Source organism: Pavona decussata, unplaced genomic scaffold (genome assembly GCF_977016875.1).
Source record: "Pavona decussata unplaced genomic scaffold, jaPavDecu1.1 SCAFFOLD_274, whole genome shotgun sequence".
Classification (NCBI taxonomy): domain Eukaryota; kingdom Metazoa; phylum Cnidaria; class Anthozoa; order Scleractinia; family Agariciidae; genus Pavona; species Pavona decussata.
In genome coordinates, this window is record NW_028145676.1 from 583,360 (window position 1) to 604,679 (window position 21,320).

General features: G+C 38.5%; 1 protein-coding gene across 2 annotated transcripts; it reads right to left on the minus strand.

Moving 5' to 3' along the window:
* Positions 1-51: 51 nt before the first annotated feature.
* On the minus strand, positions 52-17,411 carry LOC146455441 (fibroblast growth factor receptor 1-A-like). 2 transcript variants are annotated; one of them, XM_085094327.1, is made up of 14 exons: positions 17,003-17,411; positions 15,438-15,637; positions 11,588-11,711; positions 9,995-10,151; positions 8,874-9,091; positions 8,465-8,649; positions 6,753-6,839; positions 6,273-6,350; positions 5,804-5,869; positions 4,873-5,052; positions 4,281-4,492; positions 3,824-3,864; positions 3,276-3,372; positions 52-2,527 (listed from the first exon to the last, which is right to left on the minus strand). In XM_085094327.1, the coding sequence occupies exons 1-14, from the start codon at positions 17,358-17,360 to the stop codon at positions 2,341-2,343; spliced, it is 2,190 nt and encodes a 729-aa protein (XP_084950453.1). In that variant the 5' UTR covers positions 17,361-17,411; the 3' UTR covers positions 52-2,340. The 2 variants fall into 2 exon arrangements, with proteins under 2 accessions (XP_084950453.1, XP_084950452.1); XM_085094326.1 differs by having other exon boundaries at positions 53-2,527; positions 6,273-6,353.
* Positions 17,412-21,320: the final 3,909 nt, after the last annotated feature.

Genomic DNA, 21,320 nt, shown 5'->3' on the forward strand with positions numbered 1-21,320 from the left:
CGCAGTGGACCGTTCTTAGGGAAAGTGCCACTTAACCCCTAGGAGTGCCAATTGCACATAATGCCATAACTCTGTCAATACTTGACAGCTTTTTTTATGAATTTTTGACAACAAGATGGTCGTTTTATTATTATTATTTTAATGCAACGCACAATAACTAATTACAAAACAATATTTTACAATTTACACGTCTTACATCGATTACATTGCCTACGGCAAATTAAACTTAAAGAAAAGAAACGGAACTCATTTCAGTACCAGTTCATAGACTATAGTAAAATTATTATTAAAAGAGGAAGCAAACAAGGAAATAAAACAGACAATTATCTTCATTACTTTCAACTCATGGCGGCTGCTTTCCCATCCGATTTGAAAAGGAAAGCTATGTCAGCTGAAGTACCTTCACATGAACAGCTACTAAATTGAACTACGGTATTCTCGTCAACTGAAAGTACACCTGTAGATCTAGCAAACATGCGCTGCAAACATTATTATAAAGTGCTTAACAAAAACTCCACAGTGGAACCCACCGGCATCAAAACCTGGAAAATCAACTTTACCGACGAATATTGAGAATGGAAAAACAAATTTTCACACTAAAATGTTCTTGTGAAGATCTATTCTTTAAAAATGTTAACCCTCCTATTTGTGATATGGTTGACCACCCCCATAACTTTTCAACTTTTTCCCCCTAAAAGTTGTGGGCCTCTCACATTAATGAACGTGTTGAGAACTGCAAAATAAGGCATAGTTTAGGGGTATACCTAATATACACCAGGATTACAACGTTTTTGAACTTTTAAATTTTTACGTTTTAAGCCCGTTTATCTCAAAACTTCTTGTTTTTAATTATATCAGTGATTGGAAATACGCTCACTCACTGAAAATGGTATATCATACATAGGCAGTGAGTTTGTAGTCCTGGATCTGGACAAAATGTCGTTTTGTCTGAAAGGGTTAACAAATTGGCAAAACTGAATAGATCTTAAAGAGCCTTGCTACTAGGAGAAAGAAATACCGTTGAGTTAGACTTCGACATTCAAAGCCACGATAACAAAAGGGACCGGTTGTTCCAAAACGGTTCAAGTTAAAAGTTAAGCAAGGGCTCTGTTAGTTTCTCTTTGTTCAGAAACGTTTACCTGAGAACAACCAAAGCCACAAACAAGTTTACAGGATCCTTAAATCGCTGAACTACAAACAAAATTCAAAACTGATCCTAACTCAATGCATCTGACAAGACAACGTGGCGCTTAAGCAACTGGACGGCTGAGGAAAAAGAACGGAAAAAAAAACCGGTGTGACCAACGTGACAATTGATGACCTACGCATCTTGCCCTGACTTTTACGAAATGAAAATGAATCGTTTATAATAACATGTCACGTTGATCACACAACAATTCCAAAGACTCCCACATTAGTTGCACTATTGCATAGACTGACTTATAGTAGCGAGGGAAGACAATGTACTAAGGCAAGTATCTGAGTATAGTCTGGGTATTACAGATTGCGTACTAATGTGAGAGATTACATTAATCTAGAGATTCTTTACATAACACTATACACCTGTCACACAGAGAAAAATCTCACAGCTGATGAAAATACTAGAATAGGCCTTATCACGGTTTTCGACGCCATTTTGACGGGTAGGCAAACAGGCTTGAAATAACAGTGTTTGTATGGAAATCCGATGTCAAATAATTTTCATAAAATATCGCTTCTGAAAAATTCATGAATTGGAAACTTTTGGCACTAGGAAAAAAATTTTGAGAAAAAAAATTGAGGGATGTAGCTGTGACAGAAAGCGTCCAGTCGTGTTTTGAACTTTCCATACATTTCCCTGTATTTTTTCCCGCGAACTATTTTTAGGAGCAGTTCACGGCTGGTTCGCTATACAGACAAATGTATGGAAAGTTCCAAACACGACTGGACGCTTTCTGTCACAGCTACATCCCTCAAATTTTGTTCTTAAAATCCTTTTTCTAGTGCCAAAAGTTTCCAATTCATGAATTTTTCAGAAGCAATGTTTTATGAAAATTATTTGACATAGGATTTCCATACAAACACTGTTATTTTAAGCCTGTTTGCCTACTCGTCAAAATGGCGTCGAAAACCGTGATAAGGCCTATGCTACTCAAAGCTTGTGTCTTAAAGCCGTCTTAAGTAAACAATTTAACTGTACATAACCTAGGTTGCCTCATTAAATATATATTTTTTGTACTAAAACGTTCCTTCCCAGTATATAGCTAACTCATTTTAGACCTTAGCTTCCGTAAGCACTCTTCCATGTTTCCTTTAATTTACATGGTATTTCCTAGTTTTTGTGAAAGCTGCATTGACTTATTACACTCTATCGTCGGCAGTGCTAGCTCCAGAAGGGACATTGTAGTAAGGACTGGCTTCATCGTGCTTGCTGACGTCTAAGTATGGCACATCCATCTGCATTATCGTCTCCAGTTTTTCAATCAGTTGAAAAAAACTGGGACGATTACAAGGATCTTCCTCCCAGCATTCCGTCATCATTTCATATCTGTTATGGATTGGGACACGGAAAAAATTAAAAAATGTTTGGGCTGTTTTGTTGTTTCACCTGCTATGATAAATAATCTATTTAACAATTAGATTATGAGCTCGAGATTTCTATCGCGTGATAGCTGATGAGGGCGCAGCCCGAATCAGCTATCACGCATAGAAATCGAGAGCGAATAATCTAATTGTTTTAGTATAAATCTACTAGTCGGTCAAAACTAAACAAGTAAATTATCTATTTCCTCATCGCAGACACTTCGAAAACGCGAAGAAGCAGGCGCCATTTTGTTGAAAATCGCTACTCACTATCTATCACAGAATAGATAGCGAGTAGCGTAGCCAATCAGAGAACGGCATTCGTGATAGAACACTAGTAGATTTATACTAAAGGCTAATAGATTACATCTTCTCTACACTAGTTCTGGTGTAATTTTGATAAGGTCTTACAGAGTTGAAGCCACCTGTCGCTCTCAAAGAATGATTTCTCTTAACATTGACTTTTACAAATCACTTTTGCATCCGTCTTTTTCGATCGTTAATTGGAATTTCTGGCATTAACACACCTATCCAAAACATTATGTAACTCGCCTCTAAGATGGGGACTCTTATTGCGGAGCGTTAAAGGATATATACATTGCCTTTGGTGTGAAATCTCCTAGCTATATCATTTCCTAGATTCAAAAATTAACAAATCCAGATTCTGCATGTTAGATCGTCTTAATTTGGCAAAAAAAAATTCGGAAACTTACACTTCTTCACAGCACATATCTGGCCTTTCCATGCGATGACCAGTGTTCAGTAGGTGGTACAGCTCTGAATTAGTCAATGTCGGGTATGGAACACCTCCTGAATTGTATGAGGATTGTAAGAGTTAGTCAGCCAGTAAACAAAGGTAAGAACATTTTTCCTCGCTTTTGTAAATGTTTTATTATGACTTGACAGCTGTATCAACAATTTGATTCGTGGGCTAAAAACCTTTTGGCATACCCAGTGGAAGTAGAAGAGACAGGAAAACTCTAAGCGACCAAACAACCTCTCCACTTACACACAAGCCCCAGAGATTGACATTAATGCTTTCATATAGCACTTATCAAAATCTCCCCTTTGTCTTACTGGCCCTAGTAATTTCCGACGTCTGAGTTATTCTGATATTGCACCTTAAACAGCTAAGATATTCAATTTAATAAGGCTGTCTGAGAAGTGGAATTTTTGTAAAATAATGGTAATATCTCCTTACCTGAATAAAAAAGGACGGAATACGTTAAAAAAAAGATAGAGGTGTGATTGGTTCACTTACCTAAAGTCGCCATTTCCCAGAGAAGAATACCAAAGGCCCAGCTATGTAAAAACATAAAGGAAACAGGTATTAACTTAATTTAACATTTGCTTGGTTTTGCATTACCCTTTCAAATGATTGTGCATGTTTGTTTGTTTGTTTGTTTTTTAATTATGCTTATGTATAGTCAAGTAGTTTCCTTGGCCAATACCATATTTGAATACAAGGCTTTTCTTCCGGCTGAAGTGTGTCGGGAGTAGTAATTGAAAACTAGTGTGACCTTGAATGTACAAACAAACACAGTTTACATAACTTTTATCAGAGAACCAAATAACCGAGTAAATAACTTAATAAGTGGAAGTAGAAGAGACAGGAAAACTCTAAGCGACCAAACAACCTCTCCACCTACACACAAGCCCCAGAGATTGACATTAATTATTTTACTAACTTGAAAACTTCTTGGAAATTATCTACTTACACATCACTTTTGGTAGTGCAAATGTTTTGATAAAGTGCTTCTGGTGCCATCCATTTCACTGGTAGCTTTCTCGTGTTTTCTGAAGTATTGACATCTTCATATATTTGGCGCATCAACCCAAAGTCCGACACTTTCACTTTGTTGTCACAGCCAACAAGTACGTTACGAGCGGCCAGGTCCCGGTGGACAAAATTTATTTCAGCAAGATGATTCTAAACAAAACCGTAAACGAGCAAAAAATAAATTATTTGATAACAAGTGACCATTATTACGTAAAGGTAGACGACCACATGTCGGAAGGAACCGCGGAAGTGTTCTTCTGCTCGATCGCTAGGCATGCCCGTGCAATCAACTAATTTCCCATGAGTGTAGCTTATTATACAGGAATGTTTCAGACGGTTTGTTAAAAACATTTCTCATAACCCAGTGGGCTACTACACCATAAGGTAATGGTTTCACCCAATCACGGCGCACAGCATGACACTTGGTGCCATATATCTGAAACAAAGCCAAAGTTGAATTGGGTTATATTAAACAATAGCAAGCTGAAAGCAGTTACTATGACTGCGTTGAACACAATTGGAATAATTACCATTCCCTTTGCAATCTGCCAAGCAAAACAAAAAAGCTGTTTGGTGGAAAAGCTTTTCTCCTCTTCATCATCACCATCCTCAAGATTCTCTGTAGAAAAGGCGGCAGCCGGGCTGTTTCCATTTGATGTTGATGGAACTGACAGCAATTCTTGGTCAAGGGGATCCTCACAGTCATGGCCCTAAAATTCATAAATAGGAGTTGAGTCTCAACCATGTTTTGTTCTGTTGTATTAAACACACTAGGTGATGCAAATGAGCGCACCAGGGAGATATAGAAAATACATTTCCAAATCACTAATTTTGCTCTCCAGTTTGACAAACAATCCATCTTTGTTCGAAAGATGTCAAATATGATTAAAAGAACTTCTTAACTGGTCAACTAACTGTTTGAGGCAAATAAAAATACGGTATGTTTGTTACATGATTTGGCTAAGAGGCAACAAGTATGAAAGCTTGAGTGGCTATTGACGAATCCTTTTAAAGAGTAAACGTCAGAAATCTTCAAAATGAAAAAAAAAAACGTGGCAAAACGTAATTTAAGCCAACAAGGTTAAAAAAAAAGCATGAAGCGAGCATGTAGAGTCAGAAGATTTGATTGAATTAATCATCACTCAGCGTTTATTGATTGTTCTCCCTGGACTTGGAAAAAACACTTGACTGATCTAACCCAACGAACTCAAATTTGGGAAACGTTTTCATTTTGACGGGTAGGTGTGCAGGGCTGGTGGAATTTCATTAAGATTTAGACAGACGGCTGTCCAGGTATCCACTAGCACCTACTATATGAAAAGGTTAATTGAAAATTCACTTAATTTTTTTTAAAGGTTGATCAGGTTGTAGAAAAGAAACTAATCACTAATATATTTGACTTGAACTCGAAATCATTTCCAATTTTTCATATTATTTACGCTTTGATGGAATATATTCTACCTTCAGTGAGGTTTCATCTACCAGTGGCTGATCTCCCACAATCTTTATCTGGATAGCGTTGCTCTCCTGAAAGGGAAAATGACACTAAGTACCATAATACCATGGGAATCAGGTTTTGACAAGGACATTTTTGCAGAAAATAATTATTCTTGTGATGTTTAAGTTTTTAGTTCATTTTAGTGTTCTACTCTTGGTTTCGATTACTTGTTTATCTATTTTTGTAGTTTTCTGACGTTTAAGAGAAATCCAAGATTGTGGATCCATGATGGCCGCCGCTTTGCAAGCATGACCTAACTCCAAACGGGTACAACATCATCGACTCCCATTGTGGACCACAAAGGAAGCATCTTTGAACATGCTATTTATCCTCCAGGTATCATTTTCATAGTTTCATACTCTCAGTGTTATGACGGGAGGGCTGCAACACTGAAGACGACGCCCTAGATAGGGTTAATATGTGCTTACTTACTTCGGGGCGATCCTGTGAAGACAAGGCCATGTCAACAACAATTGATCCCATCTCCACTGGTATTTGATCTCCTTCCTTCTGCTTCAGAGTACAAAAAACATAAATGAATAAATAAATAGTTAAAAAATAGCGAAAGAAAGAAAGAAAGAAAGAAAGAAAGAAAGAAAGAGAGACCAAAAGAAAGAAAGAAAGACAGAAAGAAAGAGCGAGAGAAAGAAAGAAAGAAAAAAAGAAAGAAAGAAGGAAAGAAAGAAAGAAAGAAAGAAAGAAAGAAAGAAAAAAAAAAGAATGAATGAATGAATGAATAAATGAGTAAGTGAGTGAGTGAGTGAGTGAGTGAGTGAGTGAGTGAATGAATGAATGAATGAATGAATGAATGAATGAAGGAACTCAAAAAATATAAGTGAACAATGACATCTTCGTGTGGCTTGTTGACAGGCAATTTTATATACTGGTGAAGACGTTTTAAACGTTACCTACTTTATCAAAGTCTGTTGTTGCTCTCCCATCTTTGACGACGTCTTTGTCTTCATAGCATTTTGCTTGAGAGACCTCAGGCATATTGATCTATTATTTAATAATGAGTCATGAGCAATGAACACAGTTTCTAAAAGTATATTACCGAATGATTTAGTTTGAATTATAATAGGAATATAGGTATTTTGAAGGAAGGATAAGTTATAATTTGAACTTGCTCTTATGGTTCATTTAACTGCTTTTTTTTTTTTTTTTTGGATAAAATTAAAATTAATGAGATATGGATCTATACTGCATCGTCTTGTAAGACGTACGGACGCCAATTTAACATAAGCACTACAGTGGGGAGGGGGGCGGGGACGGGGAATCCAAGACTTTCAATAGACATAAAGAAGAAACATCAGTAACAAAAAAGTAATTAGCAATAGAAAAGGCCTCATTTTTATTTAAATAGGTAACACAAGGAAAATCTTTTCGGTTAGATTATGATTATCTCAGTAACAATAATGCTGGAACCGTAGCTCAAGTGCCTCGCGTTGTTGTTAAGGGTTCCGACTCTAGCCACAGGGGGCCCACACAAACTATGTGACCGTTTGTATTTTGAATTTATAGAGGCAATGTATGGGAATATCGAAAATCCTCGTATTATCGTACTAGATTGCGATAGATATTCTCATTTAACATCAAAATAAACGTAGTTTTACCTTAAATGTTGTGTGTTGTCGTTCCTGAGGTTGAAGACGGCGATTTTAGCCATTTGAAGGGTTCGGCGTTGAACGTTCACTCGAGCGTAATAGAAGAGTGAGAAGGGAGGAAAACTTGTTTTGAAAGGGTTCCAGCGCCGGAGCGATTTTTTCCCCCAAAAACGCATCGCTCCGATTTCAAACTTCACAGCATAAAGGTCAAAGATTTTCGATTCTTCTCGTACCTTCCAATCGAAAATCCATCCAAACGGCCCGGAGCTAGTCCTCGAAGAAAATCAAAATCCCACAGTATTCGAGCGAGTGGAATGCGCAGCAAAATTCATGCGTGCCAGCCACAAACCGTCCCGCTGATTGCCCCTTTCTGATTGGACGAAGTTAGACAATGGCACGTAAGAATTTTGCTACGCATTCTACTCGCTCGAATACTGTGGGATTTTGATTTTCTTCGAGGACTAGCTCCGGACCGTTTGGATGGATTTTCGATTGGAAGGTACGAGAAGAATCGAAAATCTTTTGACCTTTATGCTGTGAAGTTTGAAATCGGAGCGATGCGTTTATTGGGGGAAAAATCGCTCCGGCGCTGGAACCCTTTCAAAACAAGTTTTCCTCCCTTCTCACTCTTCTATTACGCTCGAGTGAACGTTCAACGCCGAACCCTTCAAATGGCTAAAATCGCCGTCTTCAACCTTAGGAACGACAACACACAACATTTAAGGTAAAACTACATTTATTTTGATGTTAAATGAGAATATCTGTCGCAATCTAGCACGATAATACGAGAATTTTCGATATTCCCATACAATGCCTCTATAAATTCAAAATACAAACTTTCACATAGTTTGTGTGGGCGCCCTGTGCTCTAGCTTACTCAATATAATGGCGGTGCTTTTATGTTGTTTATTTATTTATTTATTTATTTATTTATTTATTTATTTATTTATGCCGTGGTAATTGTAGCGTAGCACTTAATATGGTAACCTTTCTATTGCTTTTACTCATCGAATATCATACCATTCTTCTCCGCCTGCGTAACCACTGCAAAAGGTCACCAAATGCAACGTACTCTATCACCAGGAACTTATGATCCTGAAGTGTGCAACATCCAACGAGGGATACGATATTCTGGTGGAAACCCAACATCTTCATCTGCTCAATCTCAGACATGAATTGTTCCTTTTGTGCCTCAGTTGCATCATCTATATAAAACAAGTAACTCCACATTAATCACAGCATAACATTACTATTAACACTCCTTTAATCACAATTTGAGCTAATTTGGATAGAGACGAATGCTTGGCTTTTTTCAGCCTCAAAAGCATCAACATCTTTGCTATAAGTCGCTCATTAAATCGATCATCAGACAATGGCTCAATGTTGAACCTCAGACTTGCAGCCAGTACACAGATCGATTCTAAATTACCTTGCAAAACTTTGACAGCAACCATCTTAGATGCCCTCTTTGGTTCTTTTCTCGGCCGTTTTCCAGTTTCAAATACCTCAATTCCTGCTCGTCTTCTTAGAGTTGCTTTGTGGACCACGCCAAATGCCCCTCGGCCCAGCTCTTCTTCGTATTCTATTTGCTCAGGAAGTATTTCCCACTTGTCGAGGGGAACAATTTGGCGTTGTGAGCGAGCCGTTCTGGAGGAAAATCAACAATTAATACTTCAAATACAACTGGACACTTTTTTAGTTTTTCTATTTTGTTAAGTGCGAAAAACAGCTTGTTCACGACTTACAACAGCAACAGTATGGGGAATTTCAGGGAAGGCTGACATGTCTGCCTTGTTTATAGGGTAATGAAATTTCATTACTTGCATCATTTGCAATTTCATCAAGATATTTACTTGTGGTTATTAAATATCAAACTTCTGTACCGCTACAATTGAAACTGCGTGAGAGAACAGTGGCCATTAATGAAACGTTTCCATTTAAATCGCCATAGTTTTCTACGTCAAAATTTAAACTTCTCTTGATTTTCATTCGGGACGATATTATATGGCACTAACATCTAACTCTTTCAGCATGGTTAGGATGAAAGTTTAGCTAACCAAGTAAGCTATAAAAACCAGACTTGAATTTTAAGATTCGGTTGAAGCTTTCTCAGCGTAGTTGCAAACGAGGTAAAAAAAAAAGTATATATGCCCAGTTCTTCTGCTGAGATTTAGGCATGGATTGAAATCCTTCATTGCAAGTTGGCCTTAGAAACGTTTTACTTGTGTTTTGTAATTTCTTTGATACCTATCAATGAAAGGAAAATAAATGACTATACTCCAGTACCAGTCTTTTATGTTTGAATGTTTCATAGTAGTATAGATCTTGCTCAGTTCAAACTGAAGTAACCTACCCCAGTCCTATCTGTTACCTTCATTCGGAGCTGAAGGTAAGACTTTGAAAGTACAGAAGACTTGGTCTGCTTTAAAAATGCTTTTGGAGTTTTGAGCAAGGGTGGGGTGAGGAGGGGGACAACCCTGCTCACCATCCTCAGGATCTCGGAAAACCTGACAGAGTGTTAAAAGTGTTAAGACCTTTAAAGATAAAAACCTTTCAATTTTCTTGCGATGTGACTTGCGGTAACACCAGAAGCTGATGATAATCGAAACTGTCAGCAACAGAAGCAATGCAACACCAGAAGATATGTAGGCAACTGCATTTATGGAGGACTCATCCCCTTCCTCTTTGGAAGACGGGGGTTTACTTACTGCAGAGAAAAATAAACAAGAACATAACATGCACAATAACTAACAGAGATCTTAATTAATAGTGGCTAATATGTTTAAACATGTTTATGCAAGATAACAGACAAATTATTGTTTTCAAAGCAAAATGGGTGCGATGTTTCAAAGAGCTGGATTGTCTAATTTAGGAGATTTACTAAGATAATGGAAATGACAACTTTCCCTACTTTTGGGGTCTTTTATAATACAATTAAATGACGGAGGATGGGAATTCAATTCATGAAGTTGTTCATATTTACTTGACTTTGAAACTGATAGGCCGACAGAATCGATAATCCAACTGCATCTCAACAAAAAGCTGCAATGCATAAAGTTCTCCTTGCATTCCCCTTTCATGCTTAAATATAAGCATATTATTAATTATTCCATGATCACAAGGAGGTCTTGTGACCCAAATTTGTGCCAAAAATTCCTTTCTAACAAATTTTAGGAACAGCTGATGGTGGGAGGGTGGCGCCGGGTCAATTGCTAGATCGCAACTCGTGATAAATTAATAAGACCATACCATATTAGTAAATTAACATGATTATATGGTACTGGTCCAGCTAAAGATTAATAGTATAACTTTATAATTAAAGAGTAATTTGAAAACAAAAATCAATGGTTTTAAAGGAAATATCTTCATAACAAATCGTCATTGCACAAGTAACCATCGCAGCATTGTATAAAATAACCACCCATATCAGTTTTGTTACAAAGGTCTTAGTGCATCCATATTTGAAACGCTTTTCAGCACTTGATAGTAGCATTGGCTACCAATGAAAATACATGGACGGCCTGGGCACTCTTTAAAGGTCATGGTACTGTAACATTCGAAGCATTTGAGCCTTTGATCTACGTGTTACAAGAAAACATAAACTATCAGTACATTATGTAGGCACATTGGGATAACTTAATTTGAGTCTGGGGAGGATTGAAGATACACAGTGAATTCAGGCCTACGAACAAAAAAGCGATGAACTGGGCTTCCCTTTTGTTACACTTTATACCCCAGAAATCGCAGGACCCTTAAGAACGTAAAAATGGGAAAAGCATTAAAAGGACAACCATCCGTTCAATATGAAGATATCGTTTTGTTAGCTAGATAGACGGAGAAGATATCATTTCCTGTTTTGTGACTGTGTTTGAAAAATAGATTTTTTTCTGGAAATGAGAAGATCACTGAGTTGTTATTACAGCTAACAGAAATAGGAATAAAATAGGAATAGAATAAGCATTCGTGTGGTCTGTTTTTAAACTTATTTATAAGTTGTGAAGACGTTTCTCTTAATACCATTCGGGGCAAGCTACACAATACCTGTAGCAGTGGCGAACAGAAAAAATGAAGTCATTCGCAAAACCGCCTACGTTTCTTCCATACAGGTGTAAATACATTCTAAGGCATTACTTTAGCTTGTACCTGAAGCTTGCTTTTCACAAATGTAAAGCATTGTTTGTTCGCAGTTTTCAACTTCAAGCTTCAAACCATCATCAGTTGACATCGTTACACATGCCCTGTTCGTTTTGTCGCCAATCCACACATGCTGTGAAACAAGACAAAGATTGAATAGTTTTACAGTTAATTAATTACAGTACCCACGAGGATGATTTTCATCTCATTTAAATGCAGAGCCAACTACTCGATTTAAGGTTACCCTATACCTTCAGAGGTGTCTCGCGTTTAAGCGATGTAGCGCGACCAGTTTAAACTGTAGATACCTAAACCCTATATCAAATTAAAGCTTATAGAGCTGGCTATCAAACTATACCAAGAATTTTGAAACAAAGTGAATTGTCGAATTTTTCACGATCTCTTAATGCGAGCGTCCGAATCACCTTTTTAAAGCTGCAAGTCAAAACGAATTTTCTTTTTCGCTAATTTAATTTGCTCCTCAGTTTCCGGACCCAAAGCGCTAAAACAACGTGTCTGCTTTTTGCCATATTCAATCGCAATGAAAAGTTATAGAGCATTTTCGAAATAGGATGAAAAAAAATGTGGAGTGATCGTACAAAAATCGCTCTCGGAGAAAAAATATTTCGAAAGAAAAAAATTCGCAGACATGTTTTTGTTGTTTATAAGTTAAACTAGCTACTGTCCAAATTTGAAGGCAAACGAACAAATGTCTTTTGAGTTTTAGCTCTTTGAAGTGGCTCCTCCAAGAGAAAAAATTGATTCGAGAAAACAGCGCTAAAAATTCGGCAATTCATTTTATTTCAAAATTCTTGGTTTAGTTTGATAGCCAGCTCTTTAAGCTTTAATTTGTTTTAAGGGTTCAGGTATCTACAGTTTAAACCGGACGCGCTACATCGCTTGGACGCGAGACACCTCTGAAGACACCTCTAAAGGTATAGGGCAACCTTAAATCAAATTGGCTCAAAAGTTACCAAAACCAATAGATAGGAATAAAAATGGCAGAAAACAACAATGACAATAAACTTAAATAACTCAAAAAAGGTAGAAAACATTGAACTTTTGAAGAAAAAACATGCTCTAAATTGTCTGGCTTTTATGTAAAGATCATATCATGTATGCTAGCAATCAAGTATTATACTAAATTGTTGCCAGTTAAGTCGTAGGTACGGAGACAAACTTTGGTGTTTGCGAAATTTTTCTCCCATCTTCGGATGAATAGTATAGACGGCCTGTTAATTTTTTTTCTCTATAAATTTATAGTTTAAGTTTCCTTCCACCCAATGGACTATGTCAACATCTCACGACATGGTTGTTGTAACCGTGTGCCAAATGTTAAAGACATGGATGCTGCGATCGTCTGACAAATTTTTAACAAGCGGATGTTGTGATCATGTAGCAGCTTTTTAACAAGCGGATGTTGTGATCATGTGGCAGCTTTTTAACAAGCGGATGTTGTGATCATGTGCCAGCTTTTTAATACACAGATGTTGTGATCTTGTAGCAGCTTTTTAACAAGCGGATGTTGTGATCATGTGCCAGCTTTTTAATACACAGATGTTGTGATCTTGTAGCAGCTTTTTAACAAGCGGATGTTGTGATCATGTAGCAGCTTTTTAATACACAGATGTTGTGATCTTGTAGCAGCTTTTTAACAAGCGGATGTTGTGATCATGTAGCAGCTTTTTAATACGCGGATGTTGTGATCATGTGGCAGCTTTTTAACAAGCGGATGTTGTGATCATGTGACAGGTTTTTAATACGCGGATGTTGTAATCATGTCGCAGCTTTTTAATACACGGATGTTGTGATCATGTGGCAGCTTTTTTAACAAGCGGATGTTGTGATCATGTGACAGGTTTTTAATACGCGGATGTTGTGATCTTGTGGTAGGTTTTTAATACACGGATGTTGTGATCATGTGGCAGCTTTTTAATACGCGGAAGTTGTGATCATGTGACAGGTTTTTAATACGCGGATGTTGTGATCATGTGGCAGCCGTTTAATAGATGGATGCTGTGATTTTGTGGTAGCTTTTTGAGACGCGGATGTTGTGATTTTTTGGCAGCTTTTTGAGACGCGGATGTTGTGATTTTGTGGTAGCTTTTTGAGACGCGGATGTTGTGATTTTGTGGTAGCTTTTTGAGACGCGGATGTTGTGATTTTGTGGCAGCTTTTTGAGACGCAGATGTTTTGATTTTTTGGCAGCTTTTTGAGACGCAGATGTTGTGATTTTGTGGCAGCTTTTTGAGACGCGGATGTTGTGATTTTGTGGTAGCTTTTTGAGACGCGGATGTTGTGATTTTGTGGCAGCTTTTTGAGACGCGGACGTTGTGATTTTGTGGCAGCTTTTTGAGACGCAGATGTTTTGATTTTTTGGCAGCTTTTTGAGACGCAGATGTTGTGATTTTGTGGCAGCTTTTTGAGACGCGGATGTTTTGATTTGTGGTAGCTTTTTGAGACGTGGATGTTGTGATTTTGTGGCAGCTCTTTGAGACGCGGATGTTGTGATTTTGTGGCAGCTTTTTGAGACGCGGATGTTGTGATTTTGTGGTAGCTTTTTGAGATGCGGATGTTGTGATTTTGTGGTAGCTTTTTGAGACGCGGATGTTTTGATTTTGTGGCAGCTTTTTGAGACGCAGATGTTGTGATTTTGTGGTAGCTTTTTGAGACGCGGATGTTGTAATTTTGCGGCAGCTTTTTGAGACGCGGATGTTGTGATTTTGTGGTAGCTTTTTGAGACGCGGATGTTGTGATCGAGTGGCAGCTTTTTAATACACGGATGTTGTAATCTCGTTGCAGGTTTTTAATACATGGATGTTGTGATCTCGTGGCAGCTTTTTAATACGCGCATAATGTGATCTTGTGGCAGCTTTTTAATACACGGATGTTGTGATCTCTTTGCAGCTTTTTAATACATGGATGTTGTGATCTTGTGGCAGCTTTTTAATACGCGGATATTGTGATCATGTGGCAGCTTTTTAATACGCGCATGTTGTGATCATGTGGCAGCTTTTTAATTCACGAATGTTGTGATCTTGTGGTTGCGTTTTAATACAGGGATGTTGCGATCTCTATCGCAGTTTTTTGAGACGCGGATATTGTGGTCTTGTGGCAATTTTTTGAGACGCGGATGTTGTTAACTTGTGGCAGCTATATGAGATGCATATGATGCGATCTTGTGTCAGTTTTTTGAGAGGCGGATATTGTGATCTTGTGGCAACTTTTTAAGACTGAGATATTATGACCGGCCCATTTTTCTGGAAGCAAGAATCCAACTTTCGGCACTTGTAAAATCACAAATTATTTTTTGTCGGAAAACCGCAGATTTTTTGTCGGGGTCAAATCGGGTGAAAATTTGTCGGCCGATCAGCTTGCCGCACACTAGCCGATTTTTTGTCCATTGTTCGATCTCCGTGCTGATCTAAGCTCCGATCTCAGCCATTTTGGAAAAGACGCTTGTTTACGTGACTCTCGTTTACATTTCCTAATTGGTTGAGACGCGTGCGAGCCCAGACAAATTGTCTTGGTCCACCGCACAGTAGCCGACAAGTGATTTCACTGCGGAAGAATATACCATAATAAGTAGCTTTTAGTGATTTTTTCCACCAAAAAAAAACAAGAAAAACTTGAAAAAGTTCGCCATTTTTTTCAAGTTGCTTCAGTTGCATCCTAACCATCCCTAACCAAAGATAATTAACACTAGTTTCTGTGCACTAGTAGGGTTATTGTTAACATGAATGAACCATTATTTTAACGACCCACCAATACAAATACATTTTCTGGCTATTCAAAGGACACTAAAAGAAGGTGAGTGCAAGTTCGTTATAATATTCTGCTAAATGCTCTTTTAACTTACACTCGTTGCGTTTTTAAGACCAGTCAAATCCAGGTAAAAAGCTATGAAACCTCGCTTTTCTTTTTCATCCGTGTTAAGCAAATCTCCTCCGGATGCTTGACAGTCCCGACGTGCATCAAACCACGTTTTCCACTTGTCACTGGCCTTGTAGCAAGTCAAGCCATTGAGAAACCAGTCAGCTGTAGGGCAAGGCAGTGGGCCTAAAAAGGAAAAACAATCAATTCCAGCGTACCCCTTTTATGACAAATATAGAGTTAGGCACACCCCACCCCACCCCCCCTTACCCTCACCCACCCCTCCCCCTTTACGTACGACACTTAATTATTACTGCCACTTTTCTATCGCTGTTTATCCTAGTAATACAGATGTCTTAGTGTTCAGCTCTAAAATCTGCTTACCAGATGCTACTTACGGATCAAAATTACGGTCACCTAAGCTGAATTAGCGAATTTTATCATCATGGGATTTTATTTTAGCAGTATCGCTAATTTTAGGAGTACAAAAAGGATTCCGGGTTTGTGATGTGCGTGTTTTTTCAATTTCTTTAGCTTATGTCATGCGACATACGAAACCCATCTTTAGGTAACTTGCATTTGTTTTGGATTCTTTTCCTCCGACTGCTTTGTAAACTCCTTGATATATGTGTTTCTACGTAATTTGCTCAAATTCTCCTTGAATAACCGATATTAACCGGCACACAGCGAGAACATTTAAGCAAACGGACTTGAAAGGCTGTCTCCTGTGTTCTCAAATCGTTTTCAAAGATATATTTGTGTAAGATGATACTGCTCACCTGTTCAGCTGCTTTCTGAACAACATGTTTGTCCGCTCAAAAGGAAAGAAATTAGTTTTCCAGTGTACGGAAATTTTAAACTGACATTTTGCCGAAGGAACAGATATCGACAGAACAGATACCCAAAAAGCTATCCCAAATGGAATGTTGTTTGTCCAAGAGTATTCCTTGCAGGTAGAATTTATCCTATGGCCTATTTTCGAGACCCATTTAACAAGTTACACAGGAAAACTTGCGAGAAAAATGAACACCTTTATTTATTTATTTATTTATTTATTTATTTATTTATTTATTTATTTATTTATTTATTTATTTCTTATTGGGGGATATTAACTCATATAAATATTTTTTGTATATATCTATTTTATTTTATTCTTCAAAGAACGCCTACGTCTCTTTTGAAAAGGCAACTTGTAAACAATTTAGAACACTTGTATTACTTAAAATTAAGAAGCAGCCAAAAACATCTCATTAAAGAATCTAAACAGCTGTGTTGGTAAGACAAACTGTAGCAGGTTTCAAAACAGTATGATATGTGACAAACAAAACGTCAAGCTTGACTGCTCTGTTTAAATTTGCTCGTTTTCTTCTTCATTCCTTAACGTTAAAAAAACATTCAGAAATTTGCCAAGTTTTGATTGAATAATCTGACGCTAATGGACTTCCCCCAGCGTAACTTACTGATCGCAACGATCGACAAACAAACCTAATAATGCACAGTTCTTATTATTATTTTTTTTCTCCTTCTTGCGCTTTTTGACGGCAATCCTACCTTTAGGCTTTTCACAGATGAACTCTTGGTTTTCCTTGTAGTTGCAATTTGTAAAATCCGAACCATCTCTTGATAGTTGAACACAACCAATGCCAGAATGGTTACACGGTTTGTCATTAAGCCAGTCTGCGTAAACAGAACTGTTAAAAGGTGTTCCATCACTCCAAAGATATCCGCCTTCCTGAAACCAGTAAACCAAGCCAATCCAAGCGTGATCAGTCTTTTGCTGTGAAGAGAAGTTTCTAACAAGTTCCATTTCCTTTTCACTCCCTATGCTGGCGAGATTCCCTCCAAAACCACGACACACATTCGAAGCTGTCAACCAGTCGAATTCGGACGTGTTTCGGTATTTGTGCATCAGAATATAGCAGGAGTTATTAAATTCTTTCCAATCATCTGGGCAAACTGAATCTAGAGGGAAAAAACGTAAAGTAGTCAGATTATACCTAGAAAATATTTTTTATTTTCTGTACAAAAGTAAAACAAAAACATTTTAGGCAAAAATTTGACCTACCAATCTGTTAACTACATTAGGACGAAATACCGTATACGATGTTGTAGGATGCAGAATTGTTTTGATGAAATAATAAACAATCAAAGGCGCACAGGTACAGTTCGAGAAAATCAAACTAGCACAAAGAAACCAAATATTTTTTCAGTGCTTGTGCGTAATTCAAAAAAAGCAATTGTAAGGGCCTCTTCATATGATCCCGGTTACCGGGATGGCTCGGTAAGCGGGATGAATTTTGCAGTCCGTTCATATGGGAAATTTCATCCCGGTTACCGAGATGAAAAGTGGTGACGCGGTCAATCGAGCGTGACATTTACCGAACAAGCCCGGCAAGAATTTTTCATTTTTATCGGTTCTACAAACCTCAAAAGTATAATATCTTATCTCTACTACGAAAAGGAATTATTTTGAACTAGAACATCTCAGAAATGAGCCGTAATAATCAAATATATCCGTTCTAAGACGCGAATGTTTGGTTATAGACTTCATCCCGGTAACTGGGATACCGTGTTCATATGAGAAATTTTTCGTCCCGGACTCCCGAGATCTCGGTAACCGGGCTGGCCCGCCCTCTCATATGAACACATCGAATTTTTTACAAAAGAAATAGGAATGAGGCGAGATCTCGGTAAGCGGGCTAGCCCGGTCAACCGGGATCATATGAAGAGGCCCTAAGAAGTGTTACCCATTTAAACAATAAACGCTGTGTCTATATGACCGGCAGCCGGTCAAGGTTTTCATTTCACTAAATGACCGGCAGTCCGATATTTTTGTCAAATTACGTAAAATCAATGGCTTTCACCGATTCTTACTAAGCTATTTCGATTAAGAACTCTTAAGCGCTTCTAGAGAGCGCTACGGCTCTAAAGTTGACGCGCAGCTTTTCGCTGGGCTCAGAATAGCGAGCGACTGAAGTGACACTTAGTTTCTGCACGCTCGACTCGACTGCCGGTCAAGGTTTTCAAATCACTAAATGACCGGCAGTCCGATATTTTTGTCAAATTACGTAAAATCAATGGCTTTCACCGCTTCTAACCAAGCTATTTTGATTAAGAACTCTTAAGCGCTTCTAGAGAGCTCTAGGCTCTAAAGTTTTTAACATTTTTACGCGCAGCTTTTCGCTGGGCTCAGAATAACTCAATAAGTGACAGGGAACTCACTGATCCAACGCCGTTCAAAATGGAGTAAATGACGAAAATATTTTACTGTAAAATCTGATTGATACACGCTTAACACATTTCTCACAGTATATTGTAACTACAACAGTATACCGTATTAACAATATATCGATTTAAAAGTGCCCTGGGCGTTTATTAAACTTTTGGACCTTGAGAGTGAGCCTGGGCGCTTAACCATTATCAGCAGTAAACAATAAATGATAACAAAACCTAAAGATATTGAAAAAGCAGATTTTTTAATGGTCTTTGTAAGTTTCTAAGAACACTCGGTCCTTGGGAAAGTCTCTCGTTGTCACTAATCTTGCTAATGTCAGTTAGCGACCTCCCCCTTTGCATGCAATTCATTTTTTGAGGGGTGGGGGTAGGCACTTATTCGAGCTTTTTTCCTACGTACTGGGTGGGCGCCTACTCCAGGTGGGCGCTTATTCGCGTTCGGGCGCTTAATGGAATAAATACGGTATTTTCTAGACTACGAGCAGGGGGTGGCGAGGCGCCACCCCACCCCCCCCCCTCGTCCCCAATTTTCGCGCGGCCGCTTTTTTCGCTCCGCTCTAGTTTTCGCTTTACTCGACGGACTATAAGAAAAAATAGGGACTGCTCGTAGTCAACAGTAATTTTACTGAATTTGACAAAAAATATCGGACTGCCGGCCATTTAGTGATTTGAAAACCTTGACCGGCAGTCGAGTCAAACGTGCAGAAACTAAGTGTCACTTTAGTCGCTCGCTATTCTGAGCCCAGCGAAAAGCTGCGCGTCAACTTTAGAGCCATAGAGCTCTCTAGAAGCGCTTAAGAGTTCTTAATCGAAATAGCTTAGTAAGAATCGGTGAAAGCCATTGATTTTACGTAATTTGACAAAAATATCGGACTGCCGGTCATTTAGTGAAATGAAAACCTTGACCGGCTGCCGGTCATATAGACACAGTGTTACAAACGGCTGAAATTAACATACCAGCTTTAGACGGTATTCCCATTAGAAGAAGGAGAGCGAGGGAAACAATCTTCGCCATTTTATGTCACCAGAAATGCAGCGGCTATAAACACAGAAAGGATAACCAAAGAACAGTTCGCATCTTTGTAACAAGGGAAATAATTTGTCCTATTCAGCTGCTCTCTGATAGCCTGTGCGCTCACATGCTTGCTGCCTCCTTTTTCGCTCAAAGGAAATATGCAACGTCTGCGTGTAGGCAACTATTTAACAATGCTAATTCTTGGCGCCTGTCGACACACTGCATGATACTCCATCTGGCTTATTAACAGTATAACATCTTGCCTGACATGGATCCTACAAATTTCATGTTCAATCGTTCTACCCCGGGGGGGGGCACTTGGCCCATGTTTAGGTATAGGGGTGCCGCTGGGGGTTTGAAACCCTGACCCTGTTTAGGACGAAAATAACCTTAAATACCTACCCTGTGTAGGACAGCGCCCTCTACTTTCAGACCCTATTTAGGACAAAGGACAACATCTATCTCTTGTCTTACACAAGTGTTTATTGGCAATAGTAATAACATTTAAAGGCCCACTGTCACTTACCGGACGTGATGTTCCACGCATTGAAACGCGAATACCAATCACATCAGATGAAATAATACACTTCCTAGAAGTGATGGCGAAAAATCCCAAAATTTCGCATTAACAGCGGTGAACCTTAAGTGGAAACTCAATTGACGTGAAGCATTGTTCACTAAAATAAATACACTGACTAACGTCTCTGATTTCGGATTGCCAAATACAAGACGACAGTCTTGCAACCATACCCTGTCTAGGACGGGTCCAGGACAGACTGGCTTGAAATTATATACCCTGTTCAGGACAGAGACGCCAAAAACCATACCCTATCCAGCGGCACGTCCCCGTATAGCTCATATAGGGGAGTACCCCCCCCCCCGGGCGTTCTACTCCTTTCCATTTTTAAGAAGCAGCCAATATCACATTTTAGTTCCAAGTTATTTACTGTCCTAATCAATTAACCAGAAAGGCTTGCTTGTTGTGATGTTTAGAGATGACTGAAGGAACACGAAAAGTTTAATAAATTCACCGCTAACGTAAAAAGATTTCTTCTAGCTGAGGGGGTGGCACAGCCCCCAGTAACAGCTGGATAATTTTTAGACGTCAAAGGGGCGCTGGCAGCGTAAAAGCATTGCGTATGCTGTTTGGGCTGACGCTGATCGGGCTCATTAAAAGTTTGCTGGTAATAGAAATTTTCGTCACTAAAACAAGAATAGCCGAGCGAATAAGAATTTTTTTCCCTTCTTGCCATGCGAAAAAATTAGTTAATCGGCAGTAATGTTTTCTGTGAAAAGTCTGTGAACATCTGGAGTTAGTTAATATAGCGCACAACATAGGTATAATATAAACACGAGCTCTAAACACGGGGCAAGAAATATAAGCTGAATGATTTTGGTAGAACCATATTTTTCTTAAATATATTTTCTTTATGTCGTTATGTCATTTTGTTGATAGTGCGGAACCGGGTTTGTCACCAATGATGTTATACTTAGTTCATTTCTCGTCGTTTGCGCCTTTCGTTGTCAGTAACTGTTATCTATTCCCCTAGTTTTCAAAGTCTCCAAGCTGTTATGAGTATAATACTGTAAATAGAAGCGCTATTAAGAGGCCACCGGTCG